We start from the raw sequence: 24340 nt of genomic DNA on the forward strand, positions 1-24340 counted from the left end.
TGATATGAATGGTTCAAAGAACGGAAGGTTTAGTTGATAATTAAATTGAATGCTGATTTCATTAAAATTGCTCACACTTGTGTACCACCCCGCTTCTTTATTGGCTTCCATTTATCTCCATCTTGGGCATTTCCTTTCGCCTGACTCGTTCGCTCGCTCGATTCGACATTCATCCTTTCGCGAATGGATTCAGAAGAAGCAGCAGCGGCGGCATCATCACATTTCGATTTAATCGCGCAACCGTGGGGGGGGGGGGGGCTAGACGATGAATTGATTACGCTATTCAGCGAGGCGTAAAATGCCGCTGCCGTTGTTATGCAAACGTTCATCATGCTCCGGAGAGAAGCTTTATAAAATTTCTCTCTGAAATCTCCATAATCCGGTTATTTATGGCACGGTGGTGAAGGCTTGAGAAAAGAAGTGCCGCCCCACATGCGAAATAAAAGGATTCGACCGACCGACCGAAGATCTTTGCGAGTACTACGGTGCCCCGGCAAAAGACGAATGATAATGCCCCGGTGTGTGTGTACCGGTATTCCGGCTTTTCAAAACTGGGATACAGCAGCGCCCTTATTTTTTCACTCTCAATGCGCGAAGCTCGTTGCTCCTTTTGGGAGTTCTGGATCTCCTTTTGTACAAAGCGCGATGCATACCAAACCACATCTCTCGTGTGTGTGTGTGTGTGTTTGGTAGTGAGTAATGCCATGTCTTTCAATTACGAATTCATTTCATTTAAACTTCTTCGCCCCCGAAAGCCTCACCGCAGCAGCAGAAGAAAATCCATCTGCTGCAATGAATAAAATGAAGAAAGCAATGCTCCTTCCGAGTGTCTTGCGCGTACGGTCGGTCGGTACCGCTGAATGTTTTATTTAAACTTTAACTGGTGCCTTACCTCCGAAAGACACACGACGCCGGTTGGAGGAGGATCAAGTTGTGTGCAGTGCTTGTTGCGTAAATATTGCCTCCGCAACGCACCACACACCGGGTCGGTTTGCGAGAGATCCTTGCGAGATTATCCTACTTCGCGAAGGAGAGGGACAGACAGAGCGTAACGAGATTTTTTTGTGCCTTCTTTTGTTAAGAAATTCTTGAAGCAAAAGTTAGCTTTTCGGTACGAATTGTTCTGCCTATTTGGTATCTTTCAGTTTCGGTGTCTCATTTTTGTGAGTCGTTTTGACGTGCCTGGGGGCCGGGGGGAAAAAGTTAATAAAAAACAAACTTTCTCACAGTCAAACTTTCCTGCCGAGCGAGAACACAAGTATGCGCAAAGCTTGCAAATTATGGAGTGAAACTTTTGCACAATTGGAATGTGTATTTCTTTGTAGAACATTTTCCAGACATTGTTCCAGCAAAACATGGAACAATAATGTGAACTTTTCTAGAGAGTAGAAGAGCGAGAATTTTTGGAGAAATTTTTTGTGGTTTGTTAAATGGAAAATGTACTATTAATTACATTTTGATAATTTTCCCCGGACAATGGGGAAAGCGTCTCGGTTTGTTGGAATTGTTTCAAAGCCAATTATAAAACAATCTGGTGGTTTGATGCCTAGAATACCAAAACTGTTTGTGGTATACGGAACTTTAGATGCAATAACATAGACCATTCAAGAGTTCCTCATTTTACCTTAATTTTCATATTTTAAATATATCTTTCATAGTGCATGATCATATCTTATCATAACTCGTAGAATATACCTTACATTTGGTACCTGCAGTCAAGGAAATGTCGTCCCACATGTTTCTTCAGATGCAGATCTTCCTGTTTTGGAATGCTCTCAAATAGCGGCTTTTTATTTGTCTTTCTCCTACGTAAGTGTTTCCCCTCCTACGTGAGTGTCTCGGAAAGCAGTCGACCGATCAACCTACTGATCGTACCTACGCCGCATATATAGGGCTTTGTCAATAAGGCAAGGTCCTGTGTTTGTATATGGTAGGTCGTGGTCGTATTTTACGCGGGGGACTGCTACACAAGAGCTAGTGCAAACATCATATCCACTGGACACAAGCAGCACGTGTCGTTTTCTAGCTAAAATAGGAAGATAAATTGCGCACAACGATCACAGATACATTACGATATTGTGGATTCTTTATCCAATGCTGGCTATTGTACACCAGAATTGGGGAGTTCAAATCTTATCTGGAACTCAACTGCTCCATCGCTGCTCGAGATGTTGAACAACATATATGGATGTTAGGATAATCCTATCAGAAGCGGTTATTAATTAATAGGAGACTCCAAGACCTCCAAGTCTAGTATTTGTAACCGAAAATCGTTCAAGATCATCTTCTCCGCCATCCGTTGCGTTTCTGTCGTTATAACTGAAATAGAAACGCCCCCAAACCATCCAGAACGATCGTGCAGTAACGAACGCCGCGCGAAAGGAAGGAAGTGTCTCGTGCCAGTCGCGTGGGATATGATTTTGTGTCCAAATTTGCTCTGCGGTTGCTGCGGTGGCCTCTCGTGAGATCGTGTGTGTTGTGCAAAACGGAAACAAACTCCGACCCATTACGTGCGTAATCTCGCTCTTGTAATCGCTCGGTTTTTTGGAACAACGCTCTAAAGTGTGTTTTGGAGTGTGTTGCGCGTGCGTTGTTCTTGGACGACGTGATTTGGTTAAAAGTTTGGCAGCAGCAGCTGTGTGTCTGTATACACTACCCCGAGCTCAATTTGTCATCCTCCTCCGAGCGTCTGTTGGTTGGAGTTGTTACACTTTATTGCTAGAAGTTTATTAGTCATTTGTCTCGCAAAAGAACTCGCCTTGCATGGGAGGATGTGGTTGTGCGCACCCACGGGAAATTAAGCGCATTTGCGTGGACGATCACGATCGGTGACAACCTGTCTTTTTTGTAGCACAGTAGGACGTGAAGTGAATGTTTTTTTTTTTTTTTTTTTTTTTTGAAAAAGTAACAGCAGACACTCTTAACTGTATGCATTAGACACAAAGTTTGAAGTCTGCAGTTGAGATGCGCAAAAAACAACCATGAATTCGCCAATTTGCTGTTGCGCCGCTGAACGGATTGTGTGTTTAGCGCCATTATTCAAGCTTGATTATCTCTCATGAATATTGTAATTAAACTGCAACGTGCTAACCACATCGAATGTGCACGTGAAGTGAATGAACCTTTGTAGCACGGCAGCAAGGCGTTGGGGCCTAATACGCCCTAACCTTCCCACATATTAGTATGCTGCGTATTTTTGCTTGCTAAAAGGAGAGTTGACATTTGGACTATACACGCGCCCTGTTTGCTTTCGTTTTGGACCGGTGGTACATTCAAGATCAACCCACAGCACGACACCTTTCAATGCCCCTTGTGGTGGCCCCCTTTGTGTGTGTGTGTTTGATGGTAGTCACAGGTGCATTATAGGCGAGACAACGAATGATGGTTGGAAGAAGCTGTCGTATTTGATCTGATCGTTGATGTTTCAAAATGTCAAAAAGAGCTGTTTACTCACTTTCTTGGCACAGGCTGGCTGACGTTTGATGCTGTTTGATTGGGCGGAGCTGCGTGGACGGGGGGTGGAAGTAACATATTCTTCTGTATGCAAATCTATCGGCGTGCTGCAAAAAGGGAATCGATGTCGATGAGAGCTCTCTCAAAGGAGCGCGAACGTTTTTGTGCATTTTTTGTTTGTTTCTTCCCAACAATTCGTGCAGCGTCGCTTGAAATGACAAGAAAAAAAAAATAGATGGAGGATTGATTAAGATGAATGAAGATTGATGAACCTGTTCGAGTGGCAATTGTTCATTGTGTGAGTTTGAGAATGTCAGAATGCGATGATCGATGAAGAGAGGAAACGCGTAGATTGTTCGTGGGGGCCACAAAAGGGCAATGGTTTGTGCACCATCATGCCCCCCTCTGTAAGGGTGTGTGTGTGTGTGTGCGTGTTGTCGTAAATTAAATTTATTTCTTAAACCACAATCAGAGCTTGCGCATCAATTGTGCGCCGACTCACTGGCGTCTCTTTTGGCAGCTGTCACAATGTGCATATATCCTGCTTGTGTGAGCCATGCAAAGGCAAAGCAACGCGAGCCATTCAGTTTGCAAAATGTGCTATAAATTTGCCTGACCTTAAAATCACTTATAAATAACCTAAATTTATGCATCCCACTTTCACGTGCTCGTGAAAGTTGGCCTGTCCCCCGCCCCAAGCTCGTTGAGCAGGGAGGAGAAACACTGTTTTTTTTTTACCTACAATAAAAGTGTGCATTATTATCTCCCTCTCTTTCTCGATTTTTTGAAATGCATCTTTGCGTCTTCATAGCTGCTAATTCTTCTTCCTTTTCGAGCTGTTGCATCCCCCATGCACCCGCGCTGGCGGTGGCGCGGTGTACGGTTGAGTAGAAACACGTGCTGTGCGCGACCGCCACCAACCAACCAACCGTCATTTGCTGCGACGTTGCCAAACTTTCAGCCGCGCTCTCTCCATCACTTTTTGACCAAGCGGACAAGAGTAGCGTTTGAAAATAGACGCACAAACACACACACATAGGAATGGCGGAATGTTGCGTTGTGTGGGTTTTTTTTACTCTCTTCTGTTTTATTTACCGTGGGCTGATTAACTTTTACGACATTACGTACGAACTAAACCACACACACACACTCACGTTGCGGGTCCAGGAGTAGTTGCTTTGTGGACCGATCGAAAAGAAGTAAGTAAACACACTAAAAACAAACACTTTCTCTACCTTTTCATTTACGTTGGCTCTTTTTTTTTTGCTTTTTTGCTGCTTAAATTAATCCTGCCCGTATCGGAAGCTTTGACCCAGGCGGCTGGTGGGCCCCCAGGCAGCCGTCAGCCCGCGGGGAATATTTTTTAATGTTTAATCAGCTATCATGATGTACCCCTTATCTTATCGCGCTTGTTTATGGTAGCTTTACCACCGACCGAGCGGTTGGAGGGGGTGGCAAAAGTCTGCCAGAGTTTGGAAACGAATCGAAGGAAAAACAAGCAAAAAGAGGTGAGAAGAGGTTGATCTTTTACCATCGAACAAAAATAACCATTGATGTTATCAGCCTTTTGGTGCACGGAATACCGGGGAGGACACAAAAAGCACTGTTGACTTTATATAGCTGAGAAATGATGTTAAGGATATTTAATTTGGTATATTTTTAGACACTGTTTGGTTTGGTATCTTTGAACGGCGCGGTGTGTCAATATTTCAGAGAAAAATAGATGATGAATCATGTCCAGAGGATAGTGAAACATTTAAGCTACTTCCTGTCCTACTGACATCCAACCCTCTACGCACGTAATCGTGTTTAAAATATGGTCAGTTGGGGAATGAAGTTTTCACCAGCAGAAACATTTTTATCAACCTCCAAACAAGCTCATATTACGCTCATTTGTCATATCACACTGAGCAACACCATTTGGTCCCAATTAAGCGCAGTAATTATGCTGCTGATTAATTGTCGTGTCCGTCACAGCGTTCTAATTGTTTTCTTTTATAGTTTTTCAACCCCTACGTGTTGTGCTGCATAGTAAAGAACTGGTAACGTGATAGCCGTTATATGATGGCGGCTGGTATTCATCAAAAAGCTTTCCACCTTCTTGCTTATAATTACACAACCACTCGTTAGCGTACGCAATATCTTGGGTATGAAAGACTTTAAATGCCACTTGCGAGAGGGTTCCGGTTTTCCTTTTTTGCTGTTGTGTAGTGTTGCGTATCTTCGCATCATTCATGCAAACTAAATGTGACAATTATTTTTAATAGACTTTGCCGACTGGTGAGTCCGTTTTCTGACGTGGCTTGCCGTCGGTTCGTCCACGTGGGCTTTGTCGTTGTCCCTAGCAACAGGGTGACGTGTCCGTCAACTCTACAGGTTTTTTTTTAGCCGGCCTGTTCTATTTACAGGATCCGAAGAAACCTCACCACCAGAACGGCGGATAAAGTCTTGAGTTGTGGTTTTCCAACCGAATGACAGCTGTATCTATTCCCTTCGATACAAACGAGCGCATGGTTCTGTCTGTAGTGGTGTAGGGAGGCAAGGGTTGTGGCGGCGAATTGACCAGGGCTCCAGTACTATACCGTTTGACCTGGCGAAAGGGCGCACAATTGAATTGCAAAAGACAGAGAGCGCACACAGTTTTGGTTTGGTGCCTTTGTGGCCAAGGTTATAGAAGGGAACTGTTTCTAAATGCTTCGCGGGCGCTGTGTGTTAAGGTTGCCGTGAGCAATACGATGAATTTGCGAATACAGATACCCTTGGAGGAGTTGCCGAACGTGTTTGCCATCGTGCAGGTGCTTCCGGTACAGTGCGAACCCGCTGGAAAGAGTTCGCTGGATGCTATCGGTGTAATTTTTCGCTAAATAATTTGTCAAACCTTCTTCTAATTGTTTCTTTTCTCGCTTATTCTTCCACTCGTTCGTTTCACAGATTGATGAGGCGGAAACGGCAAATGAACCGCCGGCACCGACGAAATGTGTCTGGTGCCAGCAGACGCTCACACCGAACGACCATCCGAAGCTGCTGGAATGTCTGCACAATGCGTGCCACGCGTGCGTGAAGCAGAAGATCACGGAGCTGTCGCACAACTCGCCGCTCGTCTGCCCGGTGTGCAAGATGGAGAGCCGGCTCGAGTACATCATCGACAACGTGTTTCTGAGCGAAACGTCCGCGGCGAGCGGCGAGGACAATCCGGGCAGCGTGGAGTCGACCAAGGATCAGATCAAGTGTAGCAGTTGCAGCGACGACGCAAACGCCACCTCGTGGTGCGTGGAGTGTGCGGAATTCATCTGCGATAGCTGCGTGCAGGCCCACCAGCGGCTGAAGATCACGAAGGAGCACACGATCAAGCCGAAGGAGGCGGCAAACAGTGAGCCGGCGGGCACTAACGGGCTGGCCGGCAAGAACATCATGTGTCACATGCATCCGCAGGTAAGTTTTGAGGTGTATCAAGACCAAGGTTCACAGGTTTTGAGGTGTACGTGTCATGCGAAGTGAGGTTCGTGCGATTCCAACAACTCGGTAGAATGCATAATGGCCTTCAGGGCCAAACATTTAACAACGGCATACATTATGTACACCCCGAGAGTGGCAACACTTTTGTGGCTGGAAATCACCCCTTTTCTGGTGGCCGGTTGCGGTGTGGACTAATGCCATCCTTTGCATCGTTTGTTGTTTTAGGTTCGCTCGAAACTAACGCCGCTGACGTGTATAGGAGTGCGTGCCGCCGAGCTTTTGTGGCACGCTCGGGTCGATGTTGTTGATATTGTAAAACTCCTCGTACTCGTAACAACAATGTTCGACATTGTCGATACACCCTGGACTCATCATTAACACACTTCCGTTCTGGCAGCGTTCCCGCCCCGATCGGTTGGTGTGGTTCGTTTTTCGATGGTTGACGTCTGGTGTGCTGTACATTGTGTTCGGTTATGGTTCATTAGACCGAGGAGCTCCCTCGGGTTCATTTTGCATCGTGCCATTAGGCGGGGTGGTACATACAATGGATGGATTGTGTGCAAACTGCAGAAACTTCCCATACATGGATATGCATGATTTTGTACGTACATCGAAGATTCGTCAAGTACATCGCTTTGCTTTAACCGAGGTTAGCAACCGAATTTATGGTGGAGTGTTGCTGGTCCGTGGTTCCTCGAAACAGAAGCACTCTTTAGGTCTCTTTAGGCAGTAGTCAACAGTATGAGTGTATGAGTGTAACAGTATGAGAGAATACCTAAAACTTGGAGCAGCAACATTGCAACACCATCTTGGGTCATCGTCCACGAGCGCTCAGGCCCGATTCAAAAATTAACAACACCACGATAATGAATCATATTTAGCAAATGAACGGACGAAACAAATATCCTCGATAATTAAACTGGTGGCGTGATAATCTTATCAGCACACGCCGTTCACACTTACCCTCCAAACAAACACACCACCAGGGGGGCAGGATGATGAAAAGCGATTGATTGCATAAAACTCTCCATGACTCAGACACGATACTGTGGATACTCAGATGCGTCAATATTGGTTCGTAGTTGTGTTGCACCCGTTCAATCATCATGCATGAGAAAATGTTGACGCCGAAAGCTCGTATTACTGGCCGTTTGAAATGCTGCGCTTTCTTCGCTATTCAAACGATCTTGTTTTTGAATAAAGCCTAGCCTGACATTTAGCACACGCCATTTGTGCGACCGATTGGGTGGTACGGCACGATGTAAATATTCACCAAATTCCTCTCTCTCTCTCCCTTGCCTGTTTCGGTATAAAATCACAACATTCCCTGTGTTTGTTTTGTTAACGTGCGCGCGCAATAGGTGCGGCCAATTGGATTTGTGTGAACGCGCGGGGGGGAAATAAATAAACATGCCCGGTGAATAAAGAGCAAAGCGCGCGCGGCGTACACTACATCAGCTTGAAATTACATCCGGGCAAGATTTGGGGTTGTGCTCTCTGTGAACCGGATGAATGGTTTTTAATTCTGCAACCGCCGGGGAGAAGAGAGGCCCCTGTACACTGAACACACCCTCCACATGCATTGTTGTCAGGCAGTCGTCCTACGACAACATGGCAACGTGGCCTCTCCACAATTCCACCGCTAGATTTGGACGATTCGGTAGATGTAGCTCGCGATAAGAAGGAGCACACAAATACATATTTTCGGTTAGCATCTTTGCCAACTCCGCAACAACAAAAGTGCTATTATTGCGATCGAATGCGGCTTGTTGTTTATGGCGGAACGCGGTCCTCCAGTTGTTGTGTGTGCGTTGATGGATGCAATAAATCAAGCGTTATTGAAGTCACTATTAAAATTCTTCCAACTGCCAATCAAACGACCCATTTGCATGAAACGATATCGCTGATTGCCCGAGATTCGTATGTTTATTATTCGCGATCCATGCAATAAGTCGGCGAGTTGTGGGCAAATAGTAGTAGCAGTAGTAGCACAAAGGGCGTGTGTTGTGTGTGTGCTATATTATTATTTGCAATTCGGTGTGCGAAATATGAAACGGTTGCGGCCGCCTGATGTTGTTCGTTGAACTCTACGCGCGGCGAACCAAATTGAATATCAAGCAAAAAACGATGCTTGTCCGGGGTTTTGTGCACAGAAAGCTTTTACGTTTGTTTGTTGTTTACTATGGTGGTCACCGCCACCACTACTAGTGGTGCTGTACTACTGTTTGGCTTGCAATCAAATCGATGATTGATGTTTGAAACGATAAACAACATCTGTTTTCACTTGAAAAGGTACGCTGGCTGGGGAGTTTATTTGGGCAAGAAGAAGGACCATTTGGAAAGCGATGAATTTTCTCTACCTTTATTCGTCGTATTTTGAGGAATATTGATATCAGTGTGGTTGAAATAGGGTAATCGATTTATTTCATTGTCGTTCCATCGAACGCCCCAAAATCTCATGGTTCCAACATTTTCGGTTCAGCTCTTCAGCTCCAGCAGGTTTTTATTATCAATCTCCCAAAGGAGGAGGATGCACCATTTCTTTCTTTTTCGTTGCTGCTCCTGCTGCTGCTGCTGCTGCTGCTGCTGCTGGGAAGCCTCTGTGCAATTGCAAATGCGCCAGCTGCGTTATGCTCTCGTTGCAGTATCGCATCTGTAGGCAATGTCCGTTGAACAGCTTAATATGTACGCTGTGGCACCTGCTGTGTGCGCACAGCTTTCGTTGGCGAACGAAGCGAAACCGAAGCAGGAGCGAGGAGACTACTGTGTGGCCGTGGTTGGCTGGAATAAATTGGATTTCAATGAAATTTATGTGCTACAACAGATGGTATACACACAAACACACGCGCTCCGCGCACACACACACACACACACACACACACATACAGATGGTTTGCTGCATAATCCTGGACGCCAATAATCCTTCATGGCTGCTGGATAAGGGCTGGATTTGGCGGCGTTGGGAAGACTGCGCTCGGTGGCGCTCATGTTAATACCGTTCTTTCTACTATGGTTTTATAGAGATTCATCAGATTCATGGTTCTCGGACGGATGGAGTGTTTGAATAGCGTCGTACGAGTCGTCGGTCGCTGGATTGATAGCGAACCTGACAGTGAAAAGGGGCGGCCACATCTTGTACGACATGGCTGCAATGAATCGTAAAGAAACGGGAATGGTGCTGGAACAAAGTGGAACGAATGGGAAATGATACTAAATTCATTATTGCCTTTTTATGTGTTCGCTCTTTGGAGTTTGGATTGCAGTTCTATCTAAATTTTGGATGAACGTTCCCAAACGGAGAAGGAAGAGTCTCACGATGAATGTGATTGTAACAAGATATCCGACATCGATATATGCTCCTCCACCTCGTCGGTAGAAACGTGTAACAAATGCACGTTAATTGCAATGAGAGCACGAGCCGACACGTTGCCGGTTTGTGACATTTCTGCCATAAATAGTTGACTGCCCTCGAACACAGCGGCCGGTCGGCGACGGCCGCCTGCAAGACGTGATTTCGGAAAAGGAAACAGACAGCTGCAGCTCATTATGTGCAGCAACCCCGGGCTCGGCAACGTTGCCATTTTGTACCGCCTGCCCTGATTGTTGGGTGTGACATTTCAAGGCCTCATGGTGCACTATGTCCACCTGTTCGATGTGTTTCGTGTATTTATTTGAACGACATTCATGTACTTTTTCATGTTTTTGTGAAGAATGTGTAAGATTTTTCGCTCTCATTTGTTTCCTTTTCATCTTTCCACAGGAAAAACTGTCCCTCTACTGTGAGACGTGCGATCGGTTGACCTGTCGCGACTGTCAGCTGCTCGACCATCGGGATCACAAGTACAAGTTTGCCAACGAAATTGCCAGCGAAACGCGCAGCAGCCTTAGCGGGCTGCTGAGCGAGATCAGCTACAAGAAGGTTCTGCTGTCGAGCGCCATGAAGGTGATCGACGATCGGCAGGCGCAGATCACGGAGAAGAAGAAAGAACTGTCCAAAGAGATCGCCGATCTGGTGGTGAAGCTGACGAATGCAGTGAACGCTCGCGGCAAGCAGTTGGTGTATCGGCTAAATCAGGTATGTTGTGGAGCGCTACCCTGTGGTGGTTCTAACAAAAGAGACTAATCGATCGCCTGTTCGTTGGTTTCAGGTTTGCGACAACAAACTTCAAGTATTGAACGAGAAGAAGGAAGCGCTACAGTTACTCTCCGGACACACGGACCACTGTATCGAGTTTGTGCAGACCGCGCTAGACAAGGGCAGCGACAGTGCCGTGCTGTACAGCAAGAAAACGCTTGCCCGGCATCTGCAGAAGGTGAAAAGTCAACGGGCCGACATACCGAACCCGGAGATACCGGTGCGCGTCCAGCTGTACGCTTCCAATGTAGCCGAGCTACAGTCCAGTATGTATTGCTGTGCCCCACGAAACGTATAGTTTTTCGATAATTGTTTAATCCTATCGTTTCTTCCAGTGGTCGCACGCATCGGTACAATACTCGTCGATGGCAAGGTGTACCCACAGTCTCCCAGCTCGAACAATGTTCCGCCAGGACCACCAGTTCCCGGCCCGGGGCCTGGTCCGTCACCGCAAAACAGAAGCAAACAGCCAAGCCCCAACATTACGCCTCCGTTGCGACCGGGCATGCCCGGTCCGGGTATGACGACCCTTTCCTCCAACGGTCCTGGCGGTCCTGGCGGTGGTGGTGGTGGTGGACCGGGAGGTGGAGGAGGCGGTAGTGGTGGAGGTGGTGGTCTGGGAGGAAACTTCGCACAGGTACCGCCTATGTACAATGGCAACGGTGGCGTACCGGTGGGGGCTCCCTTCCCGCCCAACCATCCGATGAGCAGATCATTCCCGCAGGAAAATGGCCCCGGTCCCGGTCCCGGCTACGGTCGGTTCGGTCAAATGGGACCGCCGATGGGTATGCCAACTCAGCAGCACGTTAGCTCCTCTACACATCCACAGAATATGGGTAAGTGGATAAGGTCTGGTCAATACGATGAGCAATACCTTTGCTTTAAATGGAATGGTTAGGGAATGTTTGTAAAGAAAATAACTTGCTAGCTTAAATGGATGCGTGATTATGCACTTTATTAGTAACGACATTAGTAAACACGACAAAATTCAACTATGCCTGTGTACATACACCGTTCGTATTGCTTTAGCGCACTCTTTTTAACTTGTTGCTAACACACCACGATCATTACATGCACTGATTTCATCTGTCGATTAACCTTTATTTGGGGCCTTAGGCGCCCAGAATTAGAAAATGCATTGATGGGCATGCTCTTTTGTTTGCAGTACTACTAGTCGGTTTATTTTATTTTATTTTATTTTATTTTAGTTAGTTTCTCGGTTATTGGCTACAGTTTTGATGGGGGGCTTATTAACGGTATTTTTTTATTTTCGTTGTTTTCTTTTTCTTCTTCTTTTATTTTCGCCCTAACAACCACCACCCTCATCGCCCGCCATTGTACGTAATTACTTTCCTATGTGTGTCGGGTGGTTCAATCGACCATTTCATCACGATGTCTGTACACTTGCTCCTCCTACACACTATTACACTTGACTACCTACTACTACTACTACTACTGCTGACACGTTTGGTTAAACGACACCATTCCATCCATCCCTCACTGCCACAGATATTAGTTTGCGTAATTTGTTGAACCAAAAGTCGAGCTGCCCTCCACTCCCATCGGGTGGAGGGGGAGGAGGAGGAGCCGGTCTCGCGGTTGGCAGCGGGTCCCATCTAGGTGTTGGCCATCCTTGCGGTGGGCCTGGCGGTGGTGGTGGTGGTGGTAGTGGTAGTAGTAGTAGTGGTGGAAGTGGCAATGCCGGGGGACCCCCTCACTCAGGCAGCAATGCTGGCAATAACGCTATGGCTAATAATCAATTTACTGGCACAGCAAACTTCATGGGCAGCGGTGTGTCACCGGGCGGATCGGGCGGTGGACCACCGTCCCATCGGCTGTCCGGTCAGATGGGCGGTCCGGGCAACTTTTTGGGCGGCCCGGGCGGTGCGCCTCACCAAAACTTCAACCAAGGACCGCCCGGCGTACCGCCCAGCAGCGGCGGAATGGGCATGGGAGGGAACGGATCGGCTGCGGCGGCTGCTGCCGTGGCTGCGGCACGTTTCCAATCGTTTCCCCGATTCGCGATGCCCTCCTCGATGCGGCACATAATGGGTAATGTAAGTATCATCGATCACATCGCGATTGTTGCGCAATCGTGCCAGTATCGTGAAAATAAATATCGTTTTGGTTGTTTCGGGCTCGGGGGTTTTTTTTTTTGGTGCATTCAGCAGAACTCATCCACCTTACTGACACCAAAGCAACAGTCGTTACGCTACCCGGGACAGCAGCCTCAGCCGGGATACGGTCCGAACTCGCCGCAACCACCTCAGCTTCCGCCGCAGCTTTCCGGCGCACCCGTGCCCGGGCCCGGTATCGGCGGACCGGGTAGTGGAGGTGGCGGTGGTGGTGGGGGCAGCGGAGGCGGTAGCAGTGGAGGCGCCAAATGGCACATTCCACAAAACATGCAAGCCCAACAGAACAACGGTGAGTGCTCGGTTAGACTATGATGGTTGAAAAACAAGTTTAAATAATGTTCCTTTTTCCTTTCTTCGAATTTTGCAGGGTTTTGTGGCCCTTCAGGATTACACCTATTTGGGAATGGGCCAAACGAGTCGTTCAAAATTCCTCTAAAATCTCCAGACACGATGCGCAATGCAATGCTTCTGAATGGTGGCGGATCGTCCGGAGGTTCCCTGTCGCACGGTGCACATGGTGGAAGCGGCGGTGGACACCATCATCATCACCATCATCATCATAGTCAACAACAGCAGCAGCAACAGCAGCATCAGCAGCAACAGCAACAGCAGCAACAACAGCAGCAGCAGCAGCAGCAACAACAACACCAACAACAGCAGCAGCAACAACAGCAACAACAGCAGCAGCAACAGCAACATCATCAACAGCAGCAGCAGCAGCAACTGCAACAACAGCAGCAGTTACATAGCCAACAGCAGTTGCAGAATCATCTGCAACAGCTCCAGAATGCTCTTCCAAATGTGTCCTCCACAAACCCGAAAACGCCAAGTCCGAGCACAAATGAGGTGAGTTGCAAAGGCCTTTGGATAGTTCAGTAGCATAAAAACATTACGCCTATCTATAATATCATTTCTCCCGTGTAATAGCCGGCGAAGGATTTTGCCGAATCGATTGACAAGGCTTGCGAGGACTCGGTGAACGATCTGATGGCAACGATTGCGAAGCTAGATTCGAACGGGGTGCAGGTACTGCCGGAAGGCCACCGTGGCAAAACGACATCCCCGCAGGTGCACAGCTCAACCGATCTGCACACCGGCAGCGGCACGGTAGTGAGTGGCTCGAGCTCTGGGGCCAGTTCGGCCGGCGGTACGAACAACACCACCACGATCGTGCTGGACGATAAAAACTTGCCGAAGGAACTGGACCCGAACGAGGACTGGTGCGCGGTGTGCATGGACGGCGGTGAGCTGATGTGCTGTGATAAGTGCCCCAAGGTCTTCCACCAAACTTGCCACATACCGGTAATCGATTCGCTGCCGGACGAGAGCGAAACCTGGCAATGCTTGCTGTGCTACAACTTTGCCGATCTACCGCCGGGTAAGCATTTACCTCGAAATGTATGCATTTTGGTAGTTTGTTATAAAAATGAGTTTTATTATTTCTTTCAGAACCTACTGGAGAGAAACGCAACGTTGGCATAACGCCATTGGAGCTGAAGATTTTGCAGCGCATTGTGCTGGAATTGTTCTGCCAGTATGAAACCAGCATGCCCTTCCGTCTTCTCGAGCCGGACACAAACAAAGCATACTATGATATTGTGCGAAAGTAAGTAAATACATCCCATTGCTGTTGATAGTGAGAGAGCATACAATTAACAAACAACTTTCTTCGATTTCTCTTTCACAGTCCAATTTCGTTAACGATGATTCGTGAAAAGCTAGAAATGAGCAATAATGACCATTACACAGACATTGTTTCGTTTATCGCTGATGTGAAGCGATTGTTCGATAATGTGTACCTCTACTATCAGGTAAGTAATACAATCACTTGCACCTAGTGCGCCAATGCTGAATCAGCTTCTTCTCCCCTCCACCCCCCACAACACAGGAGGACAGCATGACGTACAAGAATGCCCGCAAGTTGGAGAAGTTCTTCGAGCAGCAGCTCTCCAAGTGGTTACCAAAGTACCTCGAGGTCGATTGCTTCGCCGAGGACTACCTACCGAATGCATCGAAACGGCAGAAGAACCACCAAGATGACTAACAGTCACTGCAACACGTAGCGGGCGCAGTGATGAAACCGCCAAGGACACTCTCCGACCTACCGGAGGTTTGTCCAGACATGCAGCAGCAGCACCTCTGCGATTTACAGCCGGAAGATCTTTCTCTTCACTCGAGCGTTGCTCATGGCCGGGTGGAGAATGATGGAGAGACGTGCCCAAACGATGATGCCGCCCCCTCACCCGAGCAAGCGCGTACAAAACTCAGCCAAGAGATGGAGAACGAGCTGTGGAATGCGGCAAAATCGCTTGTGGAGGAAGATGAAGCACTGCAGTGTGCAATAGATGCAGATGTCGCTAAAGCAGAGGGCAAGCAGTCGGATGAACCACCTGACGGGAGGCCTAGTGCACGGGAGAGCAAAACGCCAGCGACGACCGCGGGAGGGACTGCTAACGCATTGGGATCTGCTGCTAATGTTACCTCCATCGCCGCCGAAACGAAGGCGGCAGCCGCAGAAACGACGGAATCATCATCAGAGGCAATAGGGGGGGAAATGGATGAAGCGACGGCATCAGCGAATGGCACGACGACTACTATTACTGCTACTACCACTACTACTACCAATACTGCTGTCCTTACGGAAAACGATCCGTAATGCAGTGTGAGCGCAATTGTCGGATTTTAAATCCATTAGGTTAGTGGATCCACTTCAATGTACATAGACCATTAGTATTCGCTGAATACGCATTCACACATCCACATATACATCCACACACAGACACACACACACACAATCGTAACAGAGGGAGGGAGAATATCTTTGGCTGACAAAAGTGACGGTGATATTGATAGTGGGATACAATCGTGCATGACAAATTGATCATATTGTTTAAGTGTACAGAATGGAAGGAGATTAATGCGCTCCAAAGCGATTAAGATAGCTTTTGACGGCAGAGTATAGCTCAGTAGCATGGTTTTTTTTTAATTAGTTTTGTTTTGTAATTGTTTTGGAAACGCATTGTGTAGCCAAGCGGACAGTTGTGGTTAAAAGTTCTGGGTCGAAATGATCGCTCAACTGGGTAGCGTTAACAGACAAAACTGTTTATTATTTATTAATATTTACTTCCAAAGCCGAACGATTTTCGATGCTTTATAGTCTATGGTATGGTGAGAGCATAGTCAAACCAAAATTGGTTTTTAATTTGCCAGCGACCTTTGGTTAAGTTATTCGATTGTACAAGTAAATTGTAGCAGGAGGAAGAAGAAGGATACAGCAGCGGCACACTGTACGCCGTGTGTATGTGAATTGCTGATTTATTTAGTGTACCACATTGATTGGACCGTTGGATGAATTAATGCAAATAGTTTAAGAATTTAATTTCATAAGGTTTACATCTCAACGTTGTTTTTAAGAGTGTAAATGTGTGTATTCTCTTACTCTCAAGTCTGGTTTCCGTACGCGTCCATGCATGAACAATTGGAATTACAATGGCGTAGCAAGAATTACGATAGACGTGTAGGTCTAAAGTCTCATGAATTAGCTGCTAGCGTGTTTGTAACAGTACCCAATCATCATCATCATCATCTGCATCGCCATCGTGAGATATAGAGGCAGAAAATTGATGTTCATTTTTGCGTAGAATGTATGTTACCCTTTCTGCCAACCTAAAGTTTGGTAGGCATGTTTCTGCTTAATCGCAAACAAATTATTTGACCTTAGCTGAGAGGTACAGGTTCTTTCCACATTTCATCATTAGTCACGTCCGAGTGCAAAACGTATACGAACGATACAGGATAAACCGATGTTCAAAAAGGGTAAAAGGTGATGACCCAAATCTGGGGTCGATCGCGAGGGACATAAGTTTGATGAGCAAAGGCAAAGCACTGTAAGCAGGAACGATAGATTACGGGGTAATACATTCAAACAGGTAGGAGTGTGTGTGTATGTATGTACCTCTCTATCCATTCTAACCACATACTTCCATTCATACATAGCGTATTAGCGTACGATCCGTACGTGTTGTAGGTTCCAGGTATGGAATAAGCAAACATTGAACTTTCTCAATGATCTTAAGACATGCATTATGCTACTTGATGCAAGTAACTCGAACAAACGGTAGAACTTACAGTAAGATAATATGCATCGTAAACGGCACTGGAATGGTTAGATTATAATTACTGCAAAGAAAAAGAAAGCAAACATCAGTGAAATTGTAAAATTGTACAAATGTGTCGGCTTGTTGTTGTACGTTGGTGGCGACCATACATCCGAAATTTGTATTTTTTTTATATATATATATTTTTTCCCAATAAACGTCAATTTCAATTTCAATTTAGCCGAGGTTTTAAAAGATAGGCTAGATGCGGTTTAGAATACGGACAATTTTTGTAAAATCCCCGACTCGCTTAAATTTAGCATTTCCCCTGTTTGGTTAGTAAATTTGCCACTAGATGACGCTGAGCAAGTTTGCTTGAATTAGGATCACAAGGAAAAATTTGGTTTGTAAAACATTACAGAGGTTTGAGGCTTTGCTTCGCACGTTCCCAGGAGGCTTGTCTGGTATGAATTGAGCTTCGTTATTGAGACATTTAGAGTTTGTGCTGTTAGTGTCGGCATTGTTTTTGTGCGATGCAAAATATTAAAACAAAACAAGCTAAAATAATTACTCGATGTACACTAAACTGCCACGATTTATGTTAAAATATAATTTGATCATTTTTCATGTTTTAGTTTAGTTTAGTTTGTTCTATTCCGGCACCTTACAGGGTTTCCCACGATTTATTGGTCGGTTCCCATCAATTTTTGGTGGGTTCCCATATTTTGTTGATGCGTTCCCACGATTTTTTGGTCGTTTCCCAGAATTTTTTGGTCCAATTGTATTGATATCCAATCGGAAAATACCAATAAATTATGGGAACGAACCAAAAATCTATGGGATACGACCAAAAAATCGTGGGAACGCACCAAAAAATCATGGGAACTGACCAATAAATCGTGGGAAACCCTGTATACCTACAATGTTAGTTTATATTTCTTCGTTTTCTTTATTTTGTCACCATTTTCTTCGTTCTAATGTTTCAATTATCATCAATCTAACTCTTCATATCGAACACTATTATTTTGAAGTTAGTTATCTTACCGTAGGACTCCACACAGCATAACACGGAGCGCAACATAACAACTGACAGCTGCCAAACGCTTCAGAAAACGCTTTATTGCTGGAACCATGTTTTGAATATTCTTAGTAGGCCGCTCACTGCTCATAGAAAACCTCCCAACCTACTGAGATGACCGACAGTTGATGAATCGCTTTACCTCCTTTCCCAAGCGTTTTGTGATGCGTTTGGCAGCTGTCAGTTGTTATGTTGCGCTCCGTGTTATGCTGTGTGGAGTCTTGCGGTTAGTGCACGCACTGTCATCTATCGAACAAGACGTCACACTCCTCGAACAAACGTATATAATTTGACAGGTTGGAAACGATGTTTGGCTCGTTTGTGGAAGCGTGTCTGACATCGCTTTACGTTCGTTTACGGAGTCTGTTGTCTTTTCTATCGATTGCAGAGTTACAGAGCGCCGCCTTATTTTACTGTGCAAACTTGGTTTATTTATCACACCTAGAAAGAGCCAGTAAGTATCAATGAATAATTTCCAATACTCCGCAAACGTTGTTTTTCTATTGCTCTAGGCCTGTATTTTATGATACAGGCGGTCCCCGAGATACACGGTACCTCTTATACGCGGATTCGGAGATACGCGGTTTTCCAAATTTGACAGTTCTTTGAGCAAATTGTACTGATTTGACACATCCATTGTGAAATACCAAATAATTTCCGTATTGAACGAATGTAAAATACTATTTAAAAAGGATTAATTCAGTAGAAACATATCAGATAATTAATTTAGTGGCGAAAACCACCCCTACGTGCAAAATTGCATGAAAATTTGTGATATTTTGGCTGGAAATCACGAGATTCGACTTACGCGGAAATTCGAGGTACGCGGTATTTTGCTGCCGTTTTCGGTCCCCATTAACCGTGTATCTCGGGGACCGCCTGTAATTAAAAAAAAAATGTACACTTTTTTCACAGAAAATCACTCACAATCGTTAGACAAAGATGCTGCTCGGGATGCACCGAATCCTCCGTGTAGACAACCTTAACCGCCCCTGACAGTTCGAACACGCTCGCGCGTTCACACACACATACAATCGCAAACAACAAATTGTTGGCCACTCGTGAGAGGGCAACATCCATCCGAAACCTCAGCCAAAAGCGCCACTCACGCACACTCGCTTCCAACGCTTTCAAGAGTGCGGACGTGCTGCACGTTGCTCCCGTCTGGCCGATCTTGGGCAAAGGATATTCCAATATTCGGGGGAAACCGCGTTTTCCAACATTTGTCGCGAGTGCATTGTAAGTTGCCGCTGCCAGTTGGGTGCTTGAAGCAGGGCTAAATAAGTTGCAGGCTGTGTGTCAAGAAAAGTGTGTGTTTCCCTTTCCATCAGCTGACTACTAGAGGGGGTGAACCGCTTACACGCCGTCTCGGTGTCGCTAGGTTGTCGAAACATCTTCCGTAGCGGCACATGGCGTGCGGGTTTCGTATTCTGTGCCGATTGTGTTGTGTTGATGTTCTGCGTGCTGAAACCTTTCTCGTGGTGAGGTGTGTGTGTGTGTGCGTGTGTGTGGCATGTTGCCAGCATAGTAAAGTGCGATGGCAAAGTGCGTATACTTGATCCATCCCCCTCCTGTATCACAACAAAGTGCACAAGCATTTCTATGCGAGCAGTGTGTGTTCGTGTGTGTGCGTGGTCGAGTCGGTGTGGTGGTAGAAGGAAGAGCACAAGTGAATTGTACCTCATCAAAGCAACCCTACCAAAGTCCCGTTGTCGCGATCGTCGCCATCGTCGTGATCGTCACCCCGTCGGGAGAGGGGGGATGATATGTTGGCAGTTGCACCATTCTTTGTGGTGTCTTGCAAAAGGTCGAATCTGAGTGCGAACTTTGTCCCATTGTAGCGACGTTGTAACGGAAGCCAGAATTGCAAAGTAAAGATCACAACTTGATCTACCATTTAGGACAGATAGCAAACTACAGTGAATCAGTGTGTGTGTGTGTGTGTGGTGTGTGTATGTGTGAGGGCCTGCTTGTTTTATCTCTTTTCTCTTTTTGGGCCCACTTTCTCTACGTGCGTATGTAAATTGGTTAAGCCCTACTTGGAAATCGTTGCAGATAATCGCAAAGATTCGCTATGCACACAGCGGTCAATATCCGGAAGGGCAGCGAACAAACCCGCACACAATTACAGACACACAAACACACGCACATAGGAGATGCTGTTTGTCGTGATCTTTTTTCTCCCTTTCGGTGACGTTTTGCCCGGTGGTCTGTCTGGTGTGGCGCCTGGCGCCATGAAGAGATGCTGTGTTGTTGTTTTCTTACTGGCTCTCTTCTTACACCGTAGGTAGAGGACGGCGTGGCCGATACCCTATCTTGTCATGTGTGTGTGTGTGTGTGTTTATGCGTTTGTGTGCGTTTGTTATTCACGCACAGTACAGTAAGTGCTGTAAAAATCCCACTTTACACAAGATTCTGTGTTGTGAATCAAAATGTTTTAGGAGAAAGCGCCCGAAACACATACTGGCGCACCGGGAGAGCTGCCAGGAAGTGGCCTACTTTTCCGGCCACTGTGGGGCACTGGCTGTGGCGGTGGATGAGCGTAAATCGTAGTAGGGCAAATGTAACCAAACGCACATTTGTTTTAAAACCGACTGCGATGCAATTCGGCTGTGTGTGGTGGACTGTGATAGTTGGTAGTAGTGGTAGTGTGTTGTTGTGGTCCATCCAAACAATTCAAGGCAAACGACAACATCCGGCTGCGTGTGCGAGAAAGAGATGCACGAGGGAGACTGAGCAGCAGGCGAGAGAGTGTATGTGCGCGCGTGTGGTGTAGAGATAGATCTGTCACTGGGATTGGACATTCCTGTAGCTAGAAAGAAATGTCCCTTTTTTGGGGAGAAATTGTTATCGCACCCAAAAGCGAAACGAACCTTCACATTTGATGCAGTCTGGTAGAACGTTAGTTTTGTAAATTCAATCACAGTGAAGGGTTGTTTGATTGGTTTCAATCGTGAATAAGCGCGTCCGCTGTACGTCGAATGTGAACCTCCCTACATTCGTTTTCTCTTTCGCTCCCTCGAACACTTGACGTGCTCGCGAATGAGTGTGTGAGTGAGTGAGCGCTGGCAGTTTCGAGTGAGTGCCCGCTGTGTGGATGCACGCACACCACACCGCAACAGGGTGACTGCGAAGGAATTTTTGGTGGCCGTGTGTAAACAAAAGCGTGCGGCCTGTATGTTTGTGTGTGTTGGTGGGAGTGCCGCACGGGGGTGCGTGCAAGAGCGAGTGAGAAAGAGAGCGAGAATCGGGCAAAAGCGAACACCGTACGTGCGTCTTCTTCCCGATCCCGATAAGAGGTGGACAAATCCGGCACAGGAGGGGGGAAACACAATTATCATTCCAGCTTGGGTCCGGTTCTTCCTTTTTATTTACTGCGGTCTAGCTGTCAGATCCATTCCTGGTCAATATTGAAAGGGCTTTACCTTCGCTATTGTGTACCGTTCCGTTGGAGAATGGTTACATCTGCTTGAGAGGTAAAGTTGCTTCGTGGTTCTATGTTTGATTGAAATGGAACTTACAGACCCTTTAGCAAGATCGATTTTGAAGCTATCATTATTAAATTAATATGCAATATAGAGCAATAATTAGGATGAATATTTTACGAACCTGAAATGCGACTGTTGTATTGCTGATTGTTGAATCATTTCCATCACCTTCACCCGAGAGCGCTTTATATTCCTAAAGACAGCCATAATCGACCATCGTCGAGCAGGAAGCACGACGCAACTAAAAGAAAAAAAAAAGATCCCAGCACGCTCAGCTAGTTTCATCCCTCCCCCCCCCCCCTTTAGGTACGGTTCAGGTACGGCAACTAACCAGCGAAGCTCAAATTAACGGGACGAGCAGCCAGCTAACAGCGAACCCCCCCCCGAGCCAAAGATAGGGAAGGAAAAAGTAGCACAAGTTAAGAGCAAAATCCACGCGGCAGCAAAGCAGGCTGGGCAAATTTTCTTTTCAAGTGCCCCATAGAAGGTACTCGGTGTGTGTGTGTGCGTGGGGCGGTTTGTACGGGAATGGCGTACGCTACCCGGGTGTGTGCAGCAACAAAACACCTCATCCCAAGTCGTCCACCTCCGTTTCCAGCCAGTGTGGACCTGTGGCAAATGTTTGGCAGAGGGGGCGGAAAACCGGTGCCACACGGGAACGGGAATCGCTGCGCTGCGCCCAGGAGAAGAAAACGAACTGAGCATAAAAACCAGGCAAGCGATGGAAACGACGTGTGTGTGTGTGTGCACCGAAAAGAAAACTAGTCGCAGTTGCCAAGGCAGGGGAAAAGCATGGAGTCAAAATAGAACGCGCAAAGTCTGTTCGGTCGTCGTTCGCAGCGTAAACAAAAGTCGTGCCGCGGCTTCTTAGTGTGCCGATGGAAATGGGGTAGAAACAAAAAAAAAAAAAACTCGCAAACAGTAAGATAATGTTGCGCGGCACCTCTCCCCGAAGGTGCAAAGAATGAATGCAATCGAAGAAAGGAAGGGAAGAACCAAAAGCAGGAGGGGAAGAAAAGACTCCACCTTCCACCTGTGATCCATCGAAGCTCTGGCGGGGGTGAAAATTGGGAACCTGGTAGGGGGGGGGGGGGGGGTGATAGAATTTCCTCGTTTGTGATTTATTTTAAGTCAAACGATTCTGGCTACCGTCGGCACACACACACCTGCACATTATCGCGACCTGTTTCTTTGAGGCGTACCATTTCCTCAAAAAAGTGTGCTTCAGATCGTTTCCGGGAGGGGGAAAAAGGTTGAAACAACGTCGAACGATGACACATTTTCCTTTACTGAAACGAAGCAGTGAAGGAGAAGCTAAAGAAAAAGCTCAGTTCCGTTGAGATTTGAACCCATGTTTATGTGTGAGTGCATCGGAAAGCGTTATAAATAATATTGGCAATAATAACTACGACGGATCCAAGTTTGCATTGGCATCGAAGGGACATCACATCAGTTTGACAGGTAAGTCCAACACTTTTCCCAAACTTCATATGGGTCTGTAGAGAAGAGAGGAGGAAATCGTTATTTTGCAACTCGTTTGTAACGCTTCGTCACGTGGTTAGAGTTACACCGAACGGGTTAAAGGCACCAATTGACATGAAAGGTTTTGCAAAAATTGCTGTGGACTGTTTGCGGTAGAAAAACCAGTATTTAGTATGTACTAAATTTATGCATTTCTTGGAACTACAACTGATAAGCCACATAAAACGTTAGTCCTCTCGGCGCAACAAAAACTGCATCCATCCAACCATAATACTGCAGGCTGGGGGGCCGTTTCTGTTTCGTTGCACTCTCGATACACTGTAATTGAATTATCATTTTCAAACCACAACCAAGTCGCGTGTCAGTTTCAGCTAAAAGCGTAATCGAGTTTCTGCTATGCCCACACACACACCGCACACATGGTCCGCTATGGTTGGTGGAAAACAAAAAAAGAAAACATATTTCATCAAATTTGCAAACTAATCCCTCTGTGCTCTTCCCCCCTAATACTGGCTCCCTGTTCCGGTGTGGCCTGCACAACCAATCAAAATCCCATTTTTCAGCGGCTTGGTTGGTGGTGTGGTGCAGCTGCGCTCTTGAGCTATTAATGCAACGTGCTGCGAACGTTCGATGCGAATTTTCATTGCGGAATTATTGTGACGTTCCTGTTTTTTTTTTTCGTTCAATTTTGATCGTTTTGTTGTTGTTGCGACATTTAAATATGCATTCAATCGCTTCACAAATCCAATTCCGGTTTTGCGCGTCGTTTGTGGGTGCGTTCGCCTTACGGGTAGAATTTGACACGTTATGTGATTTGCCCTGGGAATAAATATGCGTTTTTTTTTTAAATTCTTTACCATGACTTTGGCAAAACGTGATCAATTTGAGGTACATTGAGGATGAATAAAGATGCAGTGAGGGATTTAAAATTGCAGCGTTTGATGCAGAGAGGGCTATTAGCGAATCCATTTCGTACACATTTTGCATTTATTTAATTTTTTTTCAAATGGTGTTAC

At 46.3% G+C, this 24340-nt stretch overlaps 2 protein-coding genes across 6 annotated transcripts in view; both read left to right on the forward strand.

Moving 5' to 3' along the window:
* LOC121603650 (E3 ubiquitin-protein ligase TRIM33) overlaps positions 1–17399 on the forward strand; it is a 41036-nt gene extending 23637 nt beyond the window's left edge. Inside the window, exons 3-14 of the mRNA XM_041932696.1 lie at positions 6385–6885; positions 10670–10984; positions 11058–11310; positions 11380–11880; positions 12554–13101; positions 13216–13468; positions 13547–13732; positions 13877–14025; positions 14107–14557; positions 14629–14785; positions 14867–14990; positions 15068–17399. Of these exons, the coding sequence (XP_041788630.1) occupies positions 6385–6885; positions 10670–10984; positions 11058–11310; positions 11380–11880; positions 12554–13101; positions 13216–13468; positions 13547–13732; positions 13877–14025; positions 14107–14557; positions 14629–14785; positions 14867–14990; positions 15068–15223 (3594 nt within the window). The 3' untranslated portion in view covers positions 15224–17399. The remainder of the gene's footprint in view (positions 1–6384; positions 6886–10669; positions 10985–11057; positions 11311–11379; positions 11881–12553; positions 13102–13215; positions 13469–13546; positions 13733–13876; positions 14026–14106; positions 14558–14628; positions 14786–14866; positions 14991–15067) is intronic.
* A 2070-nt stretch (positions 17400–19469) lies between these two features.
* Positions 19470–24340, forward strand: part of LOC121589521 (furin-like protease 1, isoforms 1/1-X/2) — a 145356-nt gene continuing 140485 nt past the window's right edge. For 2 of the 5 annotated variants that reach the window (XM_041908500.1, XM_041908503.1), the window contains exon 1: positions 19470–19593. The gene's annotated coding sequence lies outside the window, so the exon portion shown is untranslated. Of the gene's footprint in view, positions 19594–19642; positions 19663–23070; positions 23304–24340 lie in introns of those variants that run through there. The other 3 variants (XM_041908501.1, XM_041908502.1, XM_041908504.1) reach the window with 3 other exon arrangements.

This window comes from Anopheles merus, chromosome 2R (genome assembly GCF_017562075.2).
Source record: "Anopheles merus strain MAF chromosome 2R, AmerM5.1, whole genome shotgun sequence".
Classification (NCBI taxonomy): Eukaryota; Metazoa; Arthropoda; class Insecta; order Diptera; family Culicidae; genus Anopheles; species Anopheles merus.